Source organism: Ovis canadensis, chromosome 21 (genome assembly GCF_042477335.2).
Source record: "Ovis canadensis isolate MfBH-ARS-UI-01 breed Bighorn chromosome 21, ARS-UI_OviCan_v2, whole genome shotgun sequence".
NCBI lineage: Eukaryota > Metazoa > Chordata > Mammalia > Artiodactyla > Bovidae > Ovis > Ovis canadensis.
Genome location: NC_091265.1, coordinates 17,306,239 through 17,324,115, shown reverse-complemented (window position 1 = coordinate 17,324,115; position 17,877 = coordinate 17,306,239). Strand labels below are relative to the sequence as shown.

General features: G+C 42.7%; 1 protein-coding gene across 8 annotated transcripts in view; it reads left to right on the top strand.

Moving 5' to 3' along the window:
- The first annotated feature begins 1,540 nt into the window (after positions 1–1,540).
- DEUP1 (deuterosome assembly protein 1) overlaps positions 1,541–17,877 on the top strand; it is a 126,996-nt gene continuing 110,659 nt past the window's right edge. For 5 of the 8 annotated variants that reach the window (XM_069565176.1, XM_069565183.1, XM_069565179.1 and 2 more), the window contains exons 1-2: positions 1,541–1,696; positions 2,960–3,033. In XM_069565176.1, the coding sequence (XP_069421277.1) occupies positions 2,987–3,033 (47 nt within the window). In that variant the 5' untranslated portion in view covers positions 1,541–1,696; positions 2,960–2,986. The remainder of the gene's footprint in view (positions 1,697–2,959; positions 3,034–17,877) is intronic. The other 3 variants (XM_069565177.1, XM_069565182.1, XM_069565175.1) reach the window with 2 other exon arrangements.

Genomic DNA, 17,877 nt, shown 5'->3' with positions numbered 1-17,877 from the left:
GAACCTAAAAGTTGAGAGTTATGTTTTATTTGGTGAGAATTTTTAGGACCTCAAGCCTGGGTGACAGCATCTTAAATGAACATCAAGAGATTTTGTTGTTTTTGTTGCTAAGTCAAGTCTGAGTGTTTTGTGATTCCATGGACTGTAGCCTGCCAGTCTCCTCTGTCCATGGGATTTCCCAGGCAAGTATCCGGGAGTGGGTTACCATTTCCTCATCTTTCCCACCCAGGCATCAAATGAGTCTCTTATGTCTCCTGCATTGGCAGGCAGATTATTTACCACTGAGCTACCAGGGAAGCCCCCATCAAGAGATTATTGTTAATGAAATGAAACCATATCTCCCAAGTTAAGGAATTTAGTGCTTTCCTATATATGGGAAGATGTTAACAGTCTGGGCTCACTGAACTCATTTCTTTCATGTGCATCTCAGGCATCTGGGCCCAGTATCCTGTGTGTGTGTGTGTGTGTGTGTGTGTGTGTGTGTTTTCTCAGTGCTCATCTTAGGGAGTGGTTGCAGCCTAATGGCTGCAGTATTACATGTATTGTTTTCCTTCCTGGTTGCCTTTACGGCTCAGAAATTCACATGCTCACGACTGTGACATCCTTGAATGATCGGTTTCTCAAGTCATCACTTATTCTCAGAATCTAGTGAACAAAAGAATTTAGAATCAATCACTCAGAGTTCTGTTCGGGTTTCCCCACTAGGAGCTATTTCCTTCTCCCTAAAAGGGACGTAACATTGTCTACTCTGGCTCATTGGAAGTTGTTGGAGGGACCAATGTGCTCCACTAGAAAGACAGATGCAGTTGCTTCTGTTAGAACGACCAGAGTAGCTGAGCACTGAGCAATGCAGTTGAAGTAAATCCAGCTCTTGCCAGCTGGAGGACACTTCGGCGACTAGAAAGGCAACTCTCTTTGTCCTAAGTCTATTTTCCCTCATCTCAAAAGTGGTTAAGAGGGGGGGAAGAGAAGTGAAGTGAAAGTCGCTCAGTCGTGTCCAAGTCTTTGCGACCCCACGGACTGTAACGTCCATGGAATTCTCCAGGCCAGAATACTGGAATGGGTAGCTGTTCCTTCCGCCTGGGGATCTTCTCAACTCAGGGATGGAACCTGGGTTCTTTACCAGCTGAGCCACAAGGGAAGCCCAAGGAGGTGAGGGGGCAGGGGAGAGGCCAGAGGGATTTAAGGAGCTTGGATGCAGAACTCTCCTGCCCGCAGCTGTTTAAACTTTGCTCCTCTGATCCTTGGTTCATTCATTCATCCAACAAGCCCTCCTTGTACTCCTGTCGGGTACCGGACACTTGGCTCGGCCGTGCGGCCCACGGAGAGGAAAGGACCGAGAGGGCGACCCCGGGAAGCCCCGCGGCTACTGAGCCAGCACCAAACCAGTACCGCGGGCGGCGCGGGCTCCCCCTGTCCGCCCCCTTCCCCTCCCCTTCACCTTTCCCTCCCCGTCCCGCGCCCCTCCCCCTCCCCTCCCCTCCCCTCCCCCTCCCCTCCCCGCCCCTCCCCCTCCCCTCCCCGCCCCTCCCCCTCCCCTCCCCCGCCTCGCGGCGGTTCGCGGCCGCGTCTCCATGGCGACCGCGGGCGGCGGGCGGAGGCGGGCCCGGCGGCGGGTGCGGGCCCTCGCGGCTGCCAGAGGCCCAGGCGCTGCCACTCGAGGGGCCTCAGACCCGGAGAGCGCGGCGCGGCGCAGGTAATCGCCCGAGAGCCCGGCCCGGCCCAGCTTCTCCCGGGGCCCTAACGGGCTGCCCGGGCTTGGGGTGGGGACGCGGGCGCAGGCCGGGTGGAGACAGGCTCGGTCCGACCTTGCGAGTTCAGGACAGATTCGCTCTAAATTGGAAGGTGATTCTAGGTGTGTGACTTTGAGCGAGTCACCTGGCTTGTCTGTCCTGACTTTCCCAGATGTTAAAGTGAAGGATTTCAGAACCTAGAAAATCAGCTCATTCACCTGAACGTACTGGTCGAGTTTCTGTTCCCATTTCTACTCCTTGCCCTTGCGCTCCCTCGCAGTTTTGGATCTCTCTTAAATTCCTTTCAGGGTGGCTTAAGCCTGCAAGTTTTCTCTTTCTACCGCCTTGAATGCGGTTTAACTTTCATTCAGAGAAGCTGAAGTGCATTTCAATACTTGACTATTTATCCTCATAGGTTATGTTTTAATTTAAACTTTGTTGCTGGGGAAAACTTTTTTCTTTCACTTTAGGCAAGTACTAACATCCTTATTTTGTTAAAAGGGTGAGCAGTGCCTACAAAGCCACTGAGGAACTGGAAGATTTCAGTCTATGAGCAGTTCTTAACCTTTTTGTCCTAAACCTCATGGTATACTCACTGTAACCAAACCCAGGCAGGGGCAGTAAACAACGGCAAACCTTTAGAGGACCTGGGCTTCCCTGGTGGCTCAGAGGTTAAAGCGTCTGCCTGGAATGCGGGAGACCTGGGTTCGATCCCTCGGTTGGGAAGATCCCCTGGAGAAGGAGACTGCAACCCACTCCAGTACTCTTGCCTGGAGAATCCCATGGAAGGAGGAGCCTGGTAGGCTACAGTCCATGACCCGCAAAAACTCAGACACGACTGAGCGACTTCACTCGCTTCTCTTAGAGGACCCACAGGGAAGGAAATCTTGAGTACTTCAGCTCAGAGTGGTCTGGAGCAGGAATTGGTTTTACTCACCTCATGTGCTGGCTCTTTGCAGAGTACCTGGCACCAAGCTGTTGTTCAGTAGGTAGTAAATGAATGTTCATCTCAGTCAGTAGGATCTATTTCAACTCACCACTAAGCCAGTGTCATAAATACATGTGACACACACACCCACACACGTGTGCAAGTTTTTACATTTTGTTGGAACCAATACCCAGAAAAACTCATAGAACAACATGGTTTGCCAGTAGCAAAATTTTCTTGTTTTAGAGGTTAATAATGTAAGCGCTTAAGGAATCTAGATCATTTTTCCCCCTCACAGGTTTAAAAATCAAGAAATACAAACCAGATGCAGCAGTTTCTTGACATGGAGAACCAAACCCATAATACATTGGGGTAAGTGCTGAGACATTTCTTTTTAATGAGTTGGTGCTTAACAATGCCAAAATCTCCCTGATGGCATGTGAATTTGGAAATTTAGTATTCATGGAGGATGTAGCAATTATTTTTGGTGAGGAGGTTGAGAGAAATTCAAATGACTTTAATTAAGAATCTATAGTTTGAGTCTTTCCAGTTTTGACTATGGATCTGCACTAAGAAATCACCATTTTCCATCTTTTAGTGACTTTTTTCAGTGTTTTGGGGTGATGGATACCCACATGGGCCTCACATGCTCTTGCGTGTCCACAATGCAACAGCTTCTGGCTGGCTTGCTCCTTTTCTGCTGTACTGAGTGTCCAGGCACCCTCTAGGCTTGCCCTTGACAAAGTGAAAATGAAAGTCGCTCAGTCATGTCTGACTCTTTGTGACTCCATGGAATTCTCCAGGTCAGAATACTGGAGTGGGTAGCCTTTCCCCTCTCCAGGGGTTCTTTCCAACCCAGGGACTGAACCCAGGTCTCCTGCATTGCAGTCAGATTCTTTATCAGCTGAGCCACAAGGGAAGTTTGCTTTTGAAACTGGACTCAAAACTTAAGCACAGCTTCCAGACAGATTTGTGTGTGTGTTGGTCACTCAGTTGTGTTGGACTCTGTGATCTCATGGGGCAGGCTCCTCTGTCCACAGGATTCTCCAGGCAAGAATACTCGAGTGGGTTATCATGCCCTTCTCCAGGGGATCTTCCCAACCCAGGGACTGAAGCTGGGTCTTCTGCATCGCAGGCAAATTCTTTACCAACTAAGCCACCAGGAAGCTCCTCAAAACTGCAGCATGAACTGGGTATTTTCTCAAAAGTTTCAGGAAGCAATAAGGAAGAGAGTTTGTATGACATGTGCCATTGTAAAAAAGTAAATTCTTTTTGACAAATGTCTGTCCTGACCCCTTCCTTGCCACCAGCATCATAAAGGTTCCTCTTTCTACTGTTTCATTAGCCAATTGACCACTGGTTGAGCCCCCAGAACTTGGAGGGTGGGGGCGAGCAGAGAAAGTGAGGGTGGGATCGTGGTTACTGTATGCTTGACATCGACTGTGACCACGACACTAGTCAAACCACTTCACGCATCTCACTTTCAGTTATCCTGCTCAGACCGTGACTTTGACATCAGGCTAAAGCAAAGCTGCACAAGTCTGGACAATAAGCTATACCTTATAAACTTCCACAGCATACTCCTCCTCAGAATAGCCCTCGTTCTACAACTCATAGAATTGAGTGTATTAGAGGTTGGTATGCTCTAACTTCTTGTTGACAAAGAGACCCCCAAATACGGGGGTTTAAAAACGACTGAAGAGTATTTGTGTTTCACATACAAAGTCAGAGATGAACAGACCAGGGCTGGTAGGGCAGCTCTGCCCACCTCACTACATGATTTCCAACTCTGGGCCCAAAATGATTGCTTTAGGTCCCATCATCATGACCGTGCTCCTGCCAGAGGGAAGAGCGAAGAGCAGGAGGAGAGAGGAAGACCAGTCCTCCTAGAAGTATGACCTGGAAGTGGCAAGCCTCACTTCTGTTCACTTCCCATTGGCCAGAGCGTAGCCCTGGGCAAGACCTAGCTGCAAGGAAGGCTGAGAAATGTCGTCTCTAACTGGGCAGCTGTGTAGTCAGTTAAAGTTTAGAGGAACTGTAATGAAAGGAGTGAGAGATGGCAACCCACTCCAGTATTCTTCCCTAGAAAATTCCATGCACAGAGGAGCCTAGCAGGCTATAGTCCATGGGGCTGCAAAGAGCTGAACACTACTGAGCAACTGAGCACGCACACACACACAGTGAAAGGAAGAAGAATGGATATTAGTGGACAACTAGCAGCCTCCGTCGCACTGAATTTAGAAAGGTAGAAAGAAAGAGAAATAAAGCAGGAACTTGCCCTAGAATACACAGCTAGGTTACTGGAGGAGGTAGGATTTGATTTCAGATAAGTCCGGCTCCAATCCCAGCATTCCTTGCTGCACTGTAAATGGATGGCAGAAAGACGTGGGGAGTGGCCTGCCTGGTGTCCGTAGCACAGCCAGACTAGGATTCTGGGTTGAGAGGGGGTAGACCTCTGGTATGACAATGGCACTGAAGACTAAGATACAGACTGAAGGTCTTAAACCTCGGGCTGGGTATCAGATAGCACTTCACTCCTGCAAATCTGAGGCCATGGAGACTGCTATTTCTCATCATTCATTCTTTTGGGAAAAGGTATGGAAGACTGACCGTATGCCAGGCACAACACTAAGCTCTCTGACTCATACAAAGGCCTTCAAGGAACTCAAAACTTAGTAGGAAACCATAGAGCTTGTTTGGGTACAGTGTGGTTGCACACCAGAAGTGAATGAGAATTACTGCAGGTTTCCATGTGGAAGCTGCAGCTCACCGCCTCACACACGGGAGCACACCTTCTTGAGCATGGTCTCCAAAGGATGGAGAACCAGGTTGGCTTTGCCTCTGTCCCATGCACTACTGAGAAATATGTAAAAATTTAGATCTTGAAGATAATGAAACCTCATTCATCAGGGATGTAGTATGTGCATATCAAATGGTGTCGTCTACATAACAGTAGGTGTTTCTTGGGGCAACCTTCATTTGACATCTATCTAAAGTCTATGATGAGTCAGTCACTGGTCTAAGCACCAGGAAGACAGTGGTGAACAAGGCAGAGAACACTCCTAAAGGGCTTTGTACATTAGTGGGAGATATAAACATGTTTCATGTGGCGATAGGAGGAAGAATAAGCAGGCTGAGGACGGAGAAGTGGCCTGTGAATGGGGTGCTCACACACGGATTCCCGGGTAAGGTGGTGTTCGAGCAGAGCTTTATGTCTGTGAGAAGAAAGTTCCCAACAGGAGGAACAGAAAATGCAAAGGCCTCAGATGGGAGCTTTTACATAGAGCATTTATGACATGGGTGAGCCATTATTCTCTGACCTCTGGCTTATAACAGGGTTTGGTTTTTGTTTATCCAAGATTTCCTCCCCAGTATACGTGTTTGTACCATAATAATCAACTTGAATGCCTTCTAAATGAAATGATCACATTTAAGTAAGTTTGCCCGTTTTGTTTTTTGAGTGGTGTGCCCAGAACATAAATAATTATAGAATGAGTAAAAAATCTGCTTTTTATAGGAGAACCATGTCTACATTCTTCTTTTTTTCTATTATTCCTGAATTTCTATTCTTGTTACTTTGTCATTTTATGTTTTATTTTACTTATCTTGCTCTGATTTCTGAGTTGAAAATATGATTCAGTTGTTTTCATGATTTCTGGATTTCATGATTTCTTTGAATAATATAAGCATTTAAAGCTGGAGTTCCTCTTGGGCTCAGCTTTGCTGCAGGCCATAGGATTAATGTACCCACTCTCATTTTCTTAAATTGTCTATTATTTCAACTTTGACTTCCTCTTTGACTCCATAGATATTTGGGAGACGTAATTTCCAGATATAACTTCAGGTTTTAATTATTTTTTTATTCATTACTTTTTAAACCCCCTACATCTATGGTCATAGAATATGACCTGTATGATATTTTGGTTTCATAAAGATTATTCTTATGATTTGTTGTGTGAGCAACTTTCATAAATGTCCTTTAGGCATTGAAAGCAAATATATATTCTCTTTTGCTTAAGAAAAAAGGTTTTAAAAGTTTTACATATATAATCAAACTGTTTAATTATTATGTTCAAATTGTGTGCCTTTCAAATTCATTATTACCTTTTTTGTGTATTTGAGCTGTCACATTTTAAGTAAGATCTTTACTATAATTGTGATTTTTGTCCAATTCTTCTTGTATTTCAGATAGTTTTTATTTTATGTATTTCCATATTTTGTTGCTCAATATATTGAGGTTCACAGATATTATATCTTCTTGGTATATTGTATGATTTAGCCATATAGAATATCTCACAAATATGAGTGAATGGTTTCTAATTGAATTTTACTTTTTCATTGCTGATATTGCCATCTGTTTTCTTTTTAACTTGCTTTAGCCTGTAATAGTCTTGTTCATCCCTTTTATAAAGGAAAAAATTCAGTCTTTTCCTCCCTTTGTAGGGAAAAACCTGTGTCTTTCTGCCCTGTGTGCCTCCTTTACCTTCATAGAAACACTTCACGTCTGACACTTGTGGTCATCATATATGTGGAGGTTTCTGATCCAACCAAGCAATTCTCTGGAACACAAGCTGGGAGTCCTACAATTCAGCTCAATTCTGACACTGTCTATGCAGAAATATCACCAGACCCAGCAGGCTGAGGGCTTGATCCTACAAGACTTCCTGCCACCCTCTTCAAACTCCAGTTGCAAGTCTAGGTTGTCACCTGTGCTTCTGACCAAACAGTTATAGATAACCCCCTCCTTGGATAGGATTAATTTGCTAGAGTAGCTCACATAACTCAGGGAAACACTTAACCTTTAAAATCTTACTTTCATCCAGTTTATTTAAAGGGTACAGATGAGCATCCAGATGGAAAGGGTGCATAGGATAAGGTACGTGGAAAGGAGTATACTGCTGTCCCAGCACCTCCACCTGCTCACCGACCCAGGAGCTCACTAAACCCGTTCAGTTCAGTCACTCAGTTGTGTCTGACTCTTTGTGACCCCATGGACTGTGGCACACTAGGCTTGCCTATCCATCACCAACTCCTGTAGCTTGCTCAAACTCATGTCCATGGAGTCGATGATGCCATCCAACCATCTCATCCTCTCGACCCCTTCTCCTCCTGCCTTCAGTCTTTCCCAGCATCAGGGTCTTTTCCAAGGAGTCAGGTCTTCACATCAGGTGGCCAAAGTATTAGAGTTTCAGCTTCAGCATCAGCCCTTCCAGTGAGTATTCAGGACTGATTTCCTTTAGAATGGACTGGTTGGATCTCCTTCCAGTCCAAGGGACTCTCAAGAGTCTTCTCTAACACCACAGTTCAAAAGCATCAATTCTTCAGTACTCAACCTTCCTTATAGTCCAACTGTTACATCCACACATGACTACTGGAAAAACCTTAGCTTTGACTAGATGGACCTTTGTTAGCAAAGAAATGTCTCAGCTTTTTAATATGCTGTCTAGGTTGGTCATAGCTTTTCTTCCAGTGAGTAACCCGTCTTTTAATTTCATGGCTGCAGTCACCATCTACAGTGATTTTGGAGCCCCCCCAAAATAAAGTCTGTCACTGTTTCCACTGTTTCCCCATCTATTTACCATGAAATGATGGGACCAGATGCTGTGATCTTCGTTTTCTGAATGTTGAGCTTTAAGTCAACTTTTTCGCTCTCCTCTTTCACTTTCATCAAGAGGCTTTTTAGACCCTCTTCACTTTCTGCCATAAGGGTGGTGTCATCTGCATATCTGAGGTTATTGATATTTCTCCCGGCAGTCTTGATTCCAGCTTGTGCTTCTTCCAGTCCAGTGTTTCTCATGATGTACTCTGCATATAAGTTAAATAAGCAGGGTGACAATATACAGCCTTGACGTACTCCTTTTCCTATTTGGAACCAGTCTGTTGTTCCATGTCCAGTTCTAAGTGTTGCTTCCTGACCTGCATACAGATTTCTCAAGAGACAGGTCAGGTGGTCTGGTATTCCCATCTCTTTCAGAATTTTCCACAGTTTATTGTGATCCGCACAGTCAAAGGCTTTGGCAAAGTCACTAAAGCAGAAATAGATGTTTTTCTGGAACTCTCTTGCTTTTTCGATGATCCAGCAGATGTTGGCAATTTGATCTCTGGTTCCTCTGCCTTTTCTAAAACCAGCTTGAACATCAGGGAGTTCACGGTTCATGTATTGCTGAAGCCTGGCTTGGAGAGTTTTGAGCATTACTTTACTAGCATGTGAGATGAGTGCAATTGTGTGGTAGTTTGACCATTCTTTGGCATTGCCTTTCTTTGGGATTGGAATGAAAACTGACCTTTTCCAGTCCTGTGGCCACTGCTGAGTTTTCCACATTTGCTGGCAAATTGAGTGCAGCACTTTCACAGCATCATCTTTCAGGATTTGAAATAACTCAACTGGAATTCCATCACCTCCACTAGCTTTGTTCATAGTGATGCTTTCTAAGGCCCACTTGATTTCACATTCCAAGAGGTCTGGCTCTAGATTAGTGATCACATCATCATGATTATCTTGGTCGTGAAGATCTTTTTTGTACAGTTCTTCCATGTATTCCTGCCACCTCTTCTTAATATCTTCTGCTTCTTTAATGCAGGTATACGCCTCATTTGGAAGGTCTTTGCAATTAAAGAGGATTTTATTTTTTTTTATTTATTTTAATTGGAGGCTAATTACTTTACAATACTGTAATGGTTTTTGCCATATATTGACATGAATCAGACATGGATGTACATGTGTTCCCCATCCTGAATCCCCCTCCCACCTCCTTACCCATTAAAGAGAGGGTTTTATAATCATTAATATATTAACATTGAATCCGTTTTGCTTTCCCAATATTCACTAGTATTATCTAGTTTTCTTCTTATTCTCTTACAAGTTCTATGTCCTATTTTACACATTGTTAATTTACATTTTTTACAAACATTTAAAATTGGATTCCTCTTCTGACTTCCTGAATTTTAACTGTAGCTTCGCCCTCTCTCAACCCTGGTAAGACTTCACTTTTAGTACTGTTTTTGCTTCTGCATTTGCTTATTCCACCTCCAAGAAATAATCCGGATTTCTGGTCCTGATGACTTTTAACTTGTATATAAATGGTTACATATAGGATAATGTTAATTATTTTATTCCTCTTTTAAGAATTCTCTTTAGCAGCTATAAACTTGATTGCATTGGTTATTACTATTTTATAGAATCTTCCTTGTTCTCAATTTAAACTTTTTAAAATTCATTTTTAATTTGACTGAAGTACTTCCTTAGGTAGCCTTTAATAGAAATGACCAGAGGTGGTATACCTCTTAATTTTTTTCATGTCCAGATGTCTTCTTGTTCCTCTCATACAGGAACTCTGTAAGAGTTATTAGTCCCATGGCCTTGAAGTGTGAAGTGTTACATGGAAAGTCCAATACCAGTCTCATTCTCTCTCAAGTTTTTTTTCGTTTTTTCCTTTCTTTCTTTCTTTTTTAGCATCTTGAGAATTATGGGATTTCTGTTTATCCTTGGAATCTACAAATTTACCAGGATAACTTTCTTGGTATAGATCCATTTCAATCCCTTCAAAGCATTTGGTGAGCACTTTTATTATTAAAGATTCAAAGCTTTTCAGCACAGTGAATTTTTCTTCTGTTTCTTTGGTTAATGATTCTCCCCATCTTGCTTCATTCTCATCTCCTAGAACACCTATATCTTTTTCCTTTTTTTCATAATTTCCATCATTTTATCTTTTGCTCTACATTCTGGAGGAATTTCTTCCATTTTCTCATTTTTATTTCAGCAATGATTGCATTCGTTTGTTTAATTGCTTCTCTTGCGATTTTGAGTATTGACAACAATGTTTTTATTTCCAATATTTTTTTGTATGTTTATTTCATTGTTCCTTTTACTTAGTAAATTGCTTTTCTTTATTAATATAATACACTATTGACTCATTAAAAATACAAGTTGAAGTGTTTGAAGTGATCTCTTGCTTCTTATACTAACTCCTTTATAGTCAGTCATTCTGTGGGTATAGCTCTTTACATCTTTTAATTTGTCACTTTCCAAACCCCAACTGCTCCACAGCCCAGCCTTTCGCCCAACCTCTGCTACTCTCAAAGAGAAATCAATTAGGTTTTCCCAAGAAATCAGTTCACCAATTACAGTGCAGCTACAACTTCCTGAGGGCTCAGCACGACCACATCCAATGTGCTGTGTAGTCTAATATATTTGAGATTATTAAATCTCGTGTTTAATAAACTTATCTCTGAAGGTAATTTCTAGATAGGAATTCTACAAATGTATTGAGCAATGCTAAGGTCAATAAAAACACATACGTAGAGTCTCCAAATGTCTGAATTTTAGAGTGACGTTTTGAAAAAATGTCATTTCCTTGTATAAGTGAATGCACATATGATGGATTATTTCTTTAAAATACCTTTTCTAACTGAAAAACACTTATCTAGATTTTCCCTTTACTTAGTTATTCATGTATGTAATTTAAAAAACCATTTTGTTATCACTGTTACCAAAAAAGAAAAAATGCAGTCCCCTGTTCCTGCCCCCATTTTCCACTCCCCAGAAGCAACCACTTTCAGTTCTTTTGGCTGACTCTTTTGATATTTATTCCATATCTCTAAATAACAACCTTAAGTTGCTACTTCTTGATATTTCAGTTTCGATCATAATCTGTTGACATCCACAATACTTATTTTTCATAATCTTACCTGCTGCGTGTGCGAACATGTGCACATACAGACACACACTCACTTCCCTTTCCTCCGTTCTCCGGGGTCGCTACGAGTCTGACACGACTGAGTGACTTCACTTTCACACACTGGAGAAGGAAATGGCAACCCACTCCAGTGTTCTTGCCTGGAGAATCCCAGGGATGGAGGAGCCTGGTGGGCTGCTGTCTGTGGGGCTGCAGACTCGGACACGACTGAAGCAACTTCACTTTCATGCATTGGAAAAGGAAATGGCAACCCACTCCAGTGTTCTTGCCTGGAGAATCCCAGGGACGGGGGAGCCTGGTGGGCTGCTGTCTGTGGGGTCGCACAGAGTCAGACACGACTGAAGCGACTTAGCAGCAGCAGCAGCAGCAGCAGCAGCTTTGTAAATACTCTTCACCTCTGAGCCATATATCACAGTATACCATGATTGCTTTTCCTTTCTTGCACATTTTGTTTTTTCCTGGAGATAATACTTCGAGTATCCTAATTATAAAATTTTTTGAACTTTTCCCCTTTCTATGTAATTTTCTTCAAATAATGTCTTTCCACTTGTATAAGACCTCGCTGTGTGAACCGCTTTCATCAGATGTCTGTGATCTCTGACTGCTTGCTTCTATTTAAGAATAATGGCATCAAAAGCTGACAAGAAGCCCCAGTGTACATGAGCAGGGCTTGTTGACCAGGGTCTTTGCTGTCTGGTCATTAGGCTAGTCTCTCTGTCTCAGGCTGCTCAGTTTCCAGAGAACATGATTCTAAATTCTTCTGCTTACAGGGTGTAAGTTGGGCAGCCAGCATTCACCCCTGACTTCCAGAAATACTTAATAGGTTGCTTCTTGGTTTTCTCCAGTACCAGCTCCTTTGTTTTGTCCTTGTAGGTCTAACCTTTTAGGTTAAAAATATTCTTTTGCTTTATTTTAGTAGGATTTGGGAAGGAAGCAAAATTTGTTTGTTCCTCCATCTTCAATCAAGAGTCTCATTTTCTCTACTGAATCATTTATTTCTTTTTACTCTGTGACTTATATCTTATGCATTGATCTTGTTCATAGAATCTTGTCAAATCCTTTCTAAAAATCTAGGTGCTACACGATTTACCAAAATTTTTTATCTGCTGTGAAAGTCGTATTTTCAGAGACCAAGGCAGATGAATATTAAAGCACATTCTCACATCAGAGTTCAGAAAAACCCTTCAAAGGATTGTTCTTCTGTGTGAACAACTTTCTAAACCTTCAGTGGCCCTTCCCTCTGAGAGATATTCATAATCACAACTTTACTTGCCTGTTTCCTATGAGTCGAATACAGTTTTAATTAGTTTGTAAAAATTCTAATATTAGTCAATATATACTTGTAGTTGAGTAAATTGTAATTTATTATTTTTGCATACTGAAAATTCTTTCTAATTTGATTGACTCTCGTGGTATCTTATTCTCCCTCCATCATACTTTATTTTCCACAAAATGCACACATTCCTTTCCAGAGTAATCATATTTGACAAGTTCTTCTTTCTTATTTCTCTGAAGAAGCAAAGCAAAGTGGTGAAAAAGTGAAAGTGTTAATCAATCAGTCATGTCTGATTCTTTGCGACTCCATGAACTGTAGCCTGCCAGGCTCCTCTGTCCATGGGATTCTCCAGGCAAGAACACTGGAGTGGGTAACCATCTCCTCCAGGGGATCTTCCCGACCCAAGGATCGAACCCTGGTCTCCTGATGTCAGGCGGATTCTTTACAGTCTGAGCCGCCAGGGAAGCCCAACCTAGAATAAAATTTTGATATCTCAGAGTTTGAAGTTAGATCCTGAAATGTTAGCAAAGTGGTAAGTGATTGTAAGAATTCAGTGAGTGATTTTGAAAGGAGAGGAAAACACTTCAGAAGGGGAGGGAAGGAAGGCAATAGAGGGAGGAAGGAAAGGGAGGGGAGAGAAAGATTCGTCTGAAAGAATTGTTAATTCTTTCAGAAAGATTTGACAAGGATTTGACAAATCCTTCAGAAAGGATTTGACAAGATTCTATGAACAAGATCAATGCATAAGATATAAGTCTTATATCTTGTTAATTACCTCTCTGTGAGGCAGTACTTTTTATAGGACAGTGTTTACAAAACATTAATTGTATTAGTTACAAGTTACTTTTTTTTTTTTAAAAAAGGACAAAGCCATGATATGTGTAAACCCAGGCATATCTATCAGGACCTGGGCACACTCAGCCTGACCTGACATTCCAGGCATTCAGTGACCTGGCACTTTGGAATGCTTGCGAACCTCTTGTCAGGGAATTGGTAAAACGGAGAGGTGCCAGAACATGAACGGGGTGGGGACAGAAGCTTGTTAGTTCTCTTCCCTGGTGGGGGTGTGGGGGGAGGAAGTGGTTTCATTAGACAGCATTCATGTAAAAGCTATGCACAAAAAGAGCTTAACAGAGCCAGCTGCCTTATAGAATCATGCAGGGAAATGGCTTCCAGTTTTTCTCTAATAAAAGAGAAATAAATGCAAATATCTTATGCTAATCTTATTGTTTTCAAGTTATATACTACTTTTAAAAAGTTCAAGAACATGAAAACTGGGTGGATCAGCAAAATAGCTGACTCGTAAGGACAGCCGGTCAGAGTACGGTTGTGGTCTGTCCCCATCAGGCGAGAAGCTGCAGAGTGGGGTGCTGTGACCCCGGAGCCCTGGACGCCCACACTGGATCTCAGCTCGTGGACAGTCCCAGGGGAGATCTGCAGCGTCGTACACACTCACAGTGGCAAGGAACAGCAGGGCCCTCTGAGGGGTGGATGGTAACAAGGCCGCCCGCCTTCTGCAGTGTCCCTGGGGCCACGGAGGCACCCTGCCGTCTGCTGTGCTGGTGTTGGCCCCTGGCCAGGGGGCTGCCTGAATCCCACCACCTAGCAGGGACGCGAGTCCCGTCCCCAAGTAGCAGCAGAGGTGCAGGCAGGGGCGTGGGGTTCCCTGCCTGGCAGTGATGAGGTAGTGCCCACTCCTCTGCCGGAGCCTTCTCAGGAAAGGCGTTAAACACAGCATTCAAATAAGACCCAGAGTCTTAGAGCACAGTACACAGACACGTTAGGGGTTTCATCTTTCTGGAGGTTGGCAGTTCACAGCTATGCTGTGGCTGTAGGGCACCATCAGGGATTCGTGCAGCTCACAGTGGAACAGGGGGACAGATTATCACCCACCAAAGAGGATATGTTCTATCAGGGGGTGGTGATGACTGCTCTGAGGAAAGGTTCTGCAGGTTATGGGGCTAGAGAGTTACAAAGTAAACCTGGTAAGGTGACATTTGAAGAGAACTGTCTTTGTATGGACATCCTGGGGGTGGCCTTCCAGACAGAGGGAATAGCAAAAGCAAAGGTTCTGGGGCAGGAGCATGCTTAGTCTTTTGAAGGAACAACAACAAAAAGGCCAGCGTGTTTGGAGGAGGAACATCAGAGAGGCAAATAGGCCTTTGCAGACCTGGTAAAGACTTTAGATTTCACTGTGTGGGATGGGAAGTCCTTGGAAGACTTTGAGTAAAGCAGTGACATTTTCTGACTTAATGTTTTGAAAGGCTCGCTCTGGTTGCTATGTGAAGACTAGGCTGTTGCAAAGCAAGGGCAGGAGAAAAAGACAAATTGGACCAACTCAGTGGGAGATGGCAGTGATTTGGATCAGGTTGGTAGAAATAGTGACAAATGGGGAGGCTGTGACAGAAGAGCTGATAATATTTAGAAATCATAGACTGGATATGGGGTGAGCAGGAAGGAAATGAGATAGTGGACTTCTGGCCCATCAGTTGGAATAATAAGATTGTCATTTATTAAAATAAGGGAGACGAGAAAATGCAGGCTTGGTTGGAGATGCCTGTTATATATCCAAGTGAAGCTCAGATAATTAGCTGTATGTGCAGGTCTAGATGTATCTTCCTGCTTTATTACCCCCAGTGTGTGGCTTTATTGTTTGGCATCACCTTATGATTGCAAGATGGTTGAACCGCCTCCAGCTGCACATCTGCCTCGAGGAAGGGAGCAGAGGAAGGGCGGTGAGTAAATGCAGAAGAGCACTGCCAGCATTTAATTTGAAGCTTCTACAGAAGCCAAAGCTGTGAAATAAAGATGTGGATACAAGTTGTTTATTTGGGAGATGAAAGTATGGACTATTAGTTTCCTATGACTGCTGTATCATAAACTTGGTGGTTTAAAACAATCAAAACTTATTCAGTCGCAGTTCTGTGGTCCAAAGATCTGAAGTCAGTATCACTGGGCTAAAATCATGATGTCAACAGGACTACATTCCCTCTGAGTGCTCTAGGGAGAAGCTGTTCCTTGCTTCTTCAAGCTTCGGGTAACTGCCGGCATTCCTTAGCTTGTGGCTACATCACTCTGATCCTTAAGGCCAGCACCTCCACCTCTCTCTTGGGTTCATCTTCATATCCCCTTCTCCTGGGTGTGTCAGATTTCCCTCTGCCTCTTTCTTAGGGCCCACCCAGATAATATAGGATAATCTCCCCATCTCAAGACACTTAATTTAGACAAATAACTTTCCTCCAAATAAATAACATTTATAGGTTTCAGGGATTCAGATCTGATATCTTTGGGGGCCATTTTTCAGCCTATCACCTACAGGATTGAGGAACTGAAACAAGGAAGGGCAAGTTATCAAACCAAGTTATGGCTGAGGGTGACTGGGGCAAAACCCTGATGGGGAAATTCTGAAACACTGTATAAGGCACACCCCTTAGAGTTATTCCATCCAAGAAGCAGGTGAGAGATTATACACCAGTAGCCAACAGTTATTGGTTGAAGGTTGCTCCCAGAAGGGCTTCAATTCCCCATCACTTCTGACCTGTCTATCACACAGGAGTCAAAGAGGAAGAGAATCACTCAGGCAAAGAAATGCAGGTTCTGTCCGCTGGAAATCAGGCTTAGTGCCTGGAAGTGGTGAGCATGAGAGATGTGTGGAACATCAACAGCAACTGCTGTGGCCTCTTTCAACAGCTTCGTGATAACTTCCACTTAGATTTCATAGGCCAGCTTTTGTTACATGGCCAAGCACAGCTTCAGGGGAAACTGGGAAATGTAGCCATATTCTCAGCCAGACATAGTTCCATACTGAATAGCACACTGGAGCTCTGTTAGCATGGAGGAAAGGGAGGAGGGAGGTTGAGGAGCCAGCCAGCCACATAGGCGATAAGGATGGAGGCAGACATGTGGTAAGGATGACTCAGACTAGGGTTTTATCACTGGATATTGTGAGAAGTGGTCAGGATTTAGAATACTGGAGGCAGTGCTGATGAAACTGTTGTTCTGGAGTTTGAGGAAAACACAAATCCAGGATCATGAAGGGTTTTTATCTGGAGCAACTGTAGCAGTGGTGTCAATTAAAGAGATGGATGGACTGGAGTGGGAGCAGGTTTGTAGCACAAGGAGTCTCTCACTCTGTTTTGAACTTGTAAAGACTGAGATGTGTATAGATACCCTGTGGGAATGTCAGTGTTGACTAGGTAGTTGGATAGAGAAGCCCAGAGTTCAGCAGCTCTGCAGATACTGATTAGGAAGTTATCGGAACAAGCTGGCACTCAAGTTTCATTAGAAATTTCCACTATTTAGGAAACAGTGTATTTCTTAGTTTCCTAGCATTGGAAAAAACAGATTTTATCAGTGTTTGCCTAATACTCTACTTTTAGGATCTAGTGAAATAGCTGGCTGTAGTTGTAATAGAAAAAGAGTAAAATGACTGTCCTCATATGTACTAACTCTATAGTCTTTCATTAAATAGACCTTTTGGCAGGAGGGAATTTTAATTAACAGAGATTGGCTTATGGATTCCAAGCTATGGTTATTGGTGGAAATCAATAATTAAATGTTTAAGTAATCAAAAAAAGTACCAAGGGTAATTTTAGATTTTGAAAATGGGATAACTGTATACTTTAGATACAAATTAGATTTGGAGTTTATTCTTTTTCAGTGGCTTAATAAGATGTCTAGATATACTTTAATTTCAGCCTCTCCCATAGGCTTAAGAAAGGAAATATAAAAAACAAAAAGGAATCTAAGCTAATGCATGTGTAAGCTTTTATTTACTATTAATTGTACCATATGTTTCTATGTATTAACATGAAATTATTTTTCAGATAATTATTTAAACTTTCAGGTGATTATAGAGATCACTCTGAAGAAAGAGGGTTATTGCTTGCTAACATTTCGTCTGTTTACCTCATTTGATCTGTGAACCAAGATGTTACTTAGAATGTGAATAATTATAGAGAAGTTTCAAGAAAAACTTTATCTGTAATGAAGGCTTTTTAACAGAACTTCCATTCTCTTTAGAACTTAAGAATGAGACTTAGACTTCTTAAAAACATTGATAGAGACTTGAAAGTTGTGACATTGCATTTTATTTCTATAAACTTCTTTCTTTGATTATTATGATGAAGGCTTTAGGATAAAGCCATTATAGGTACATTTAGGCATGCTTTATTGGAATAGGGGATATATACTTCCTCCACATCCTAACACTAAGCTTATCACAAATGAGAGTGAAGAATGGAC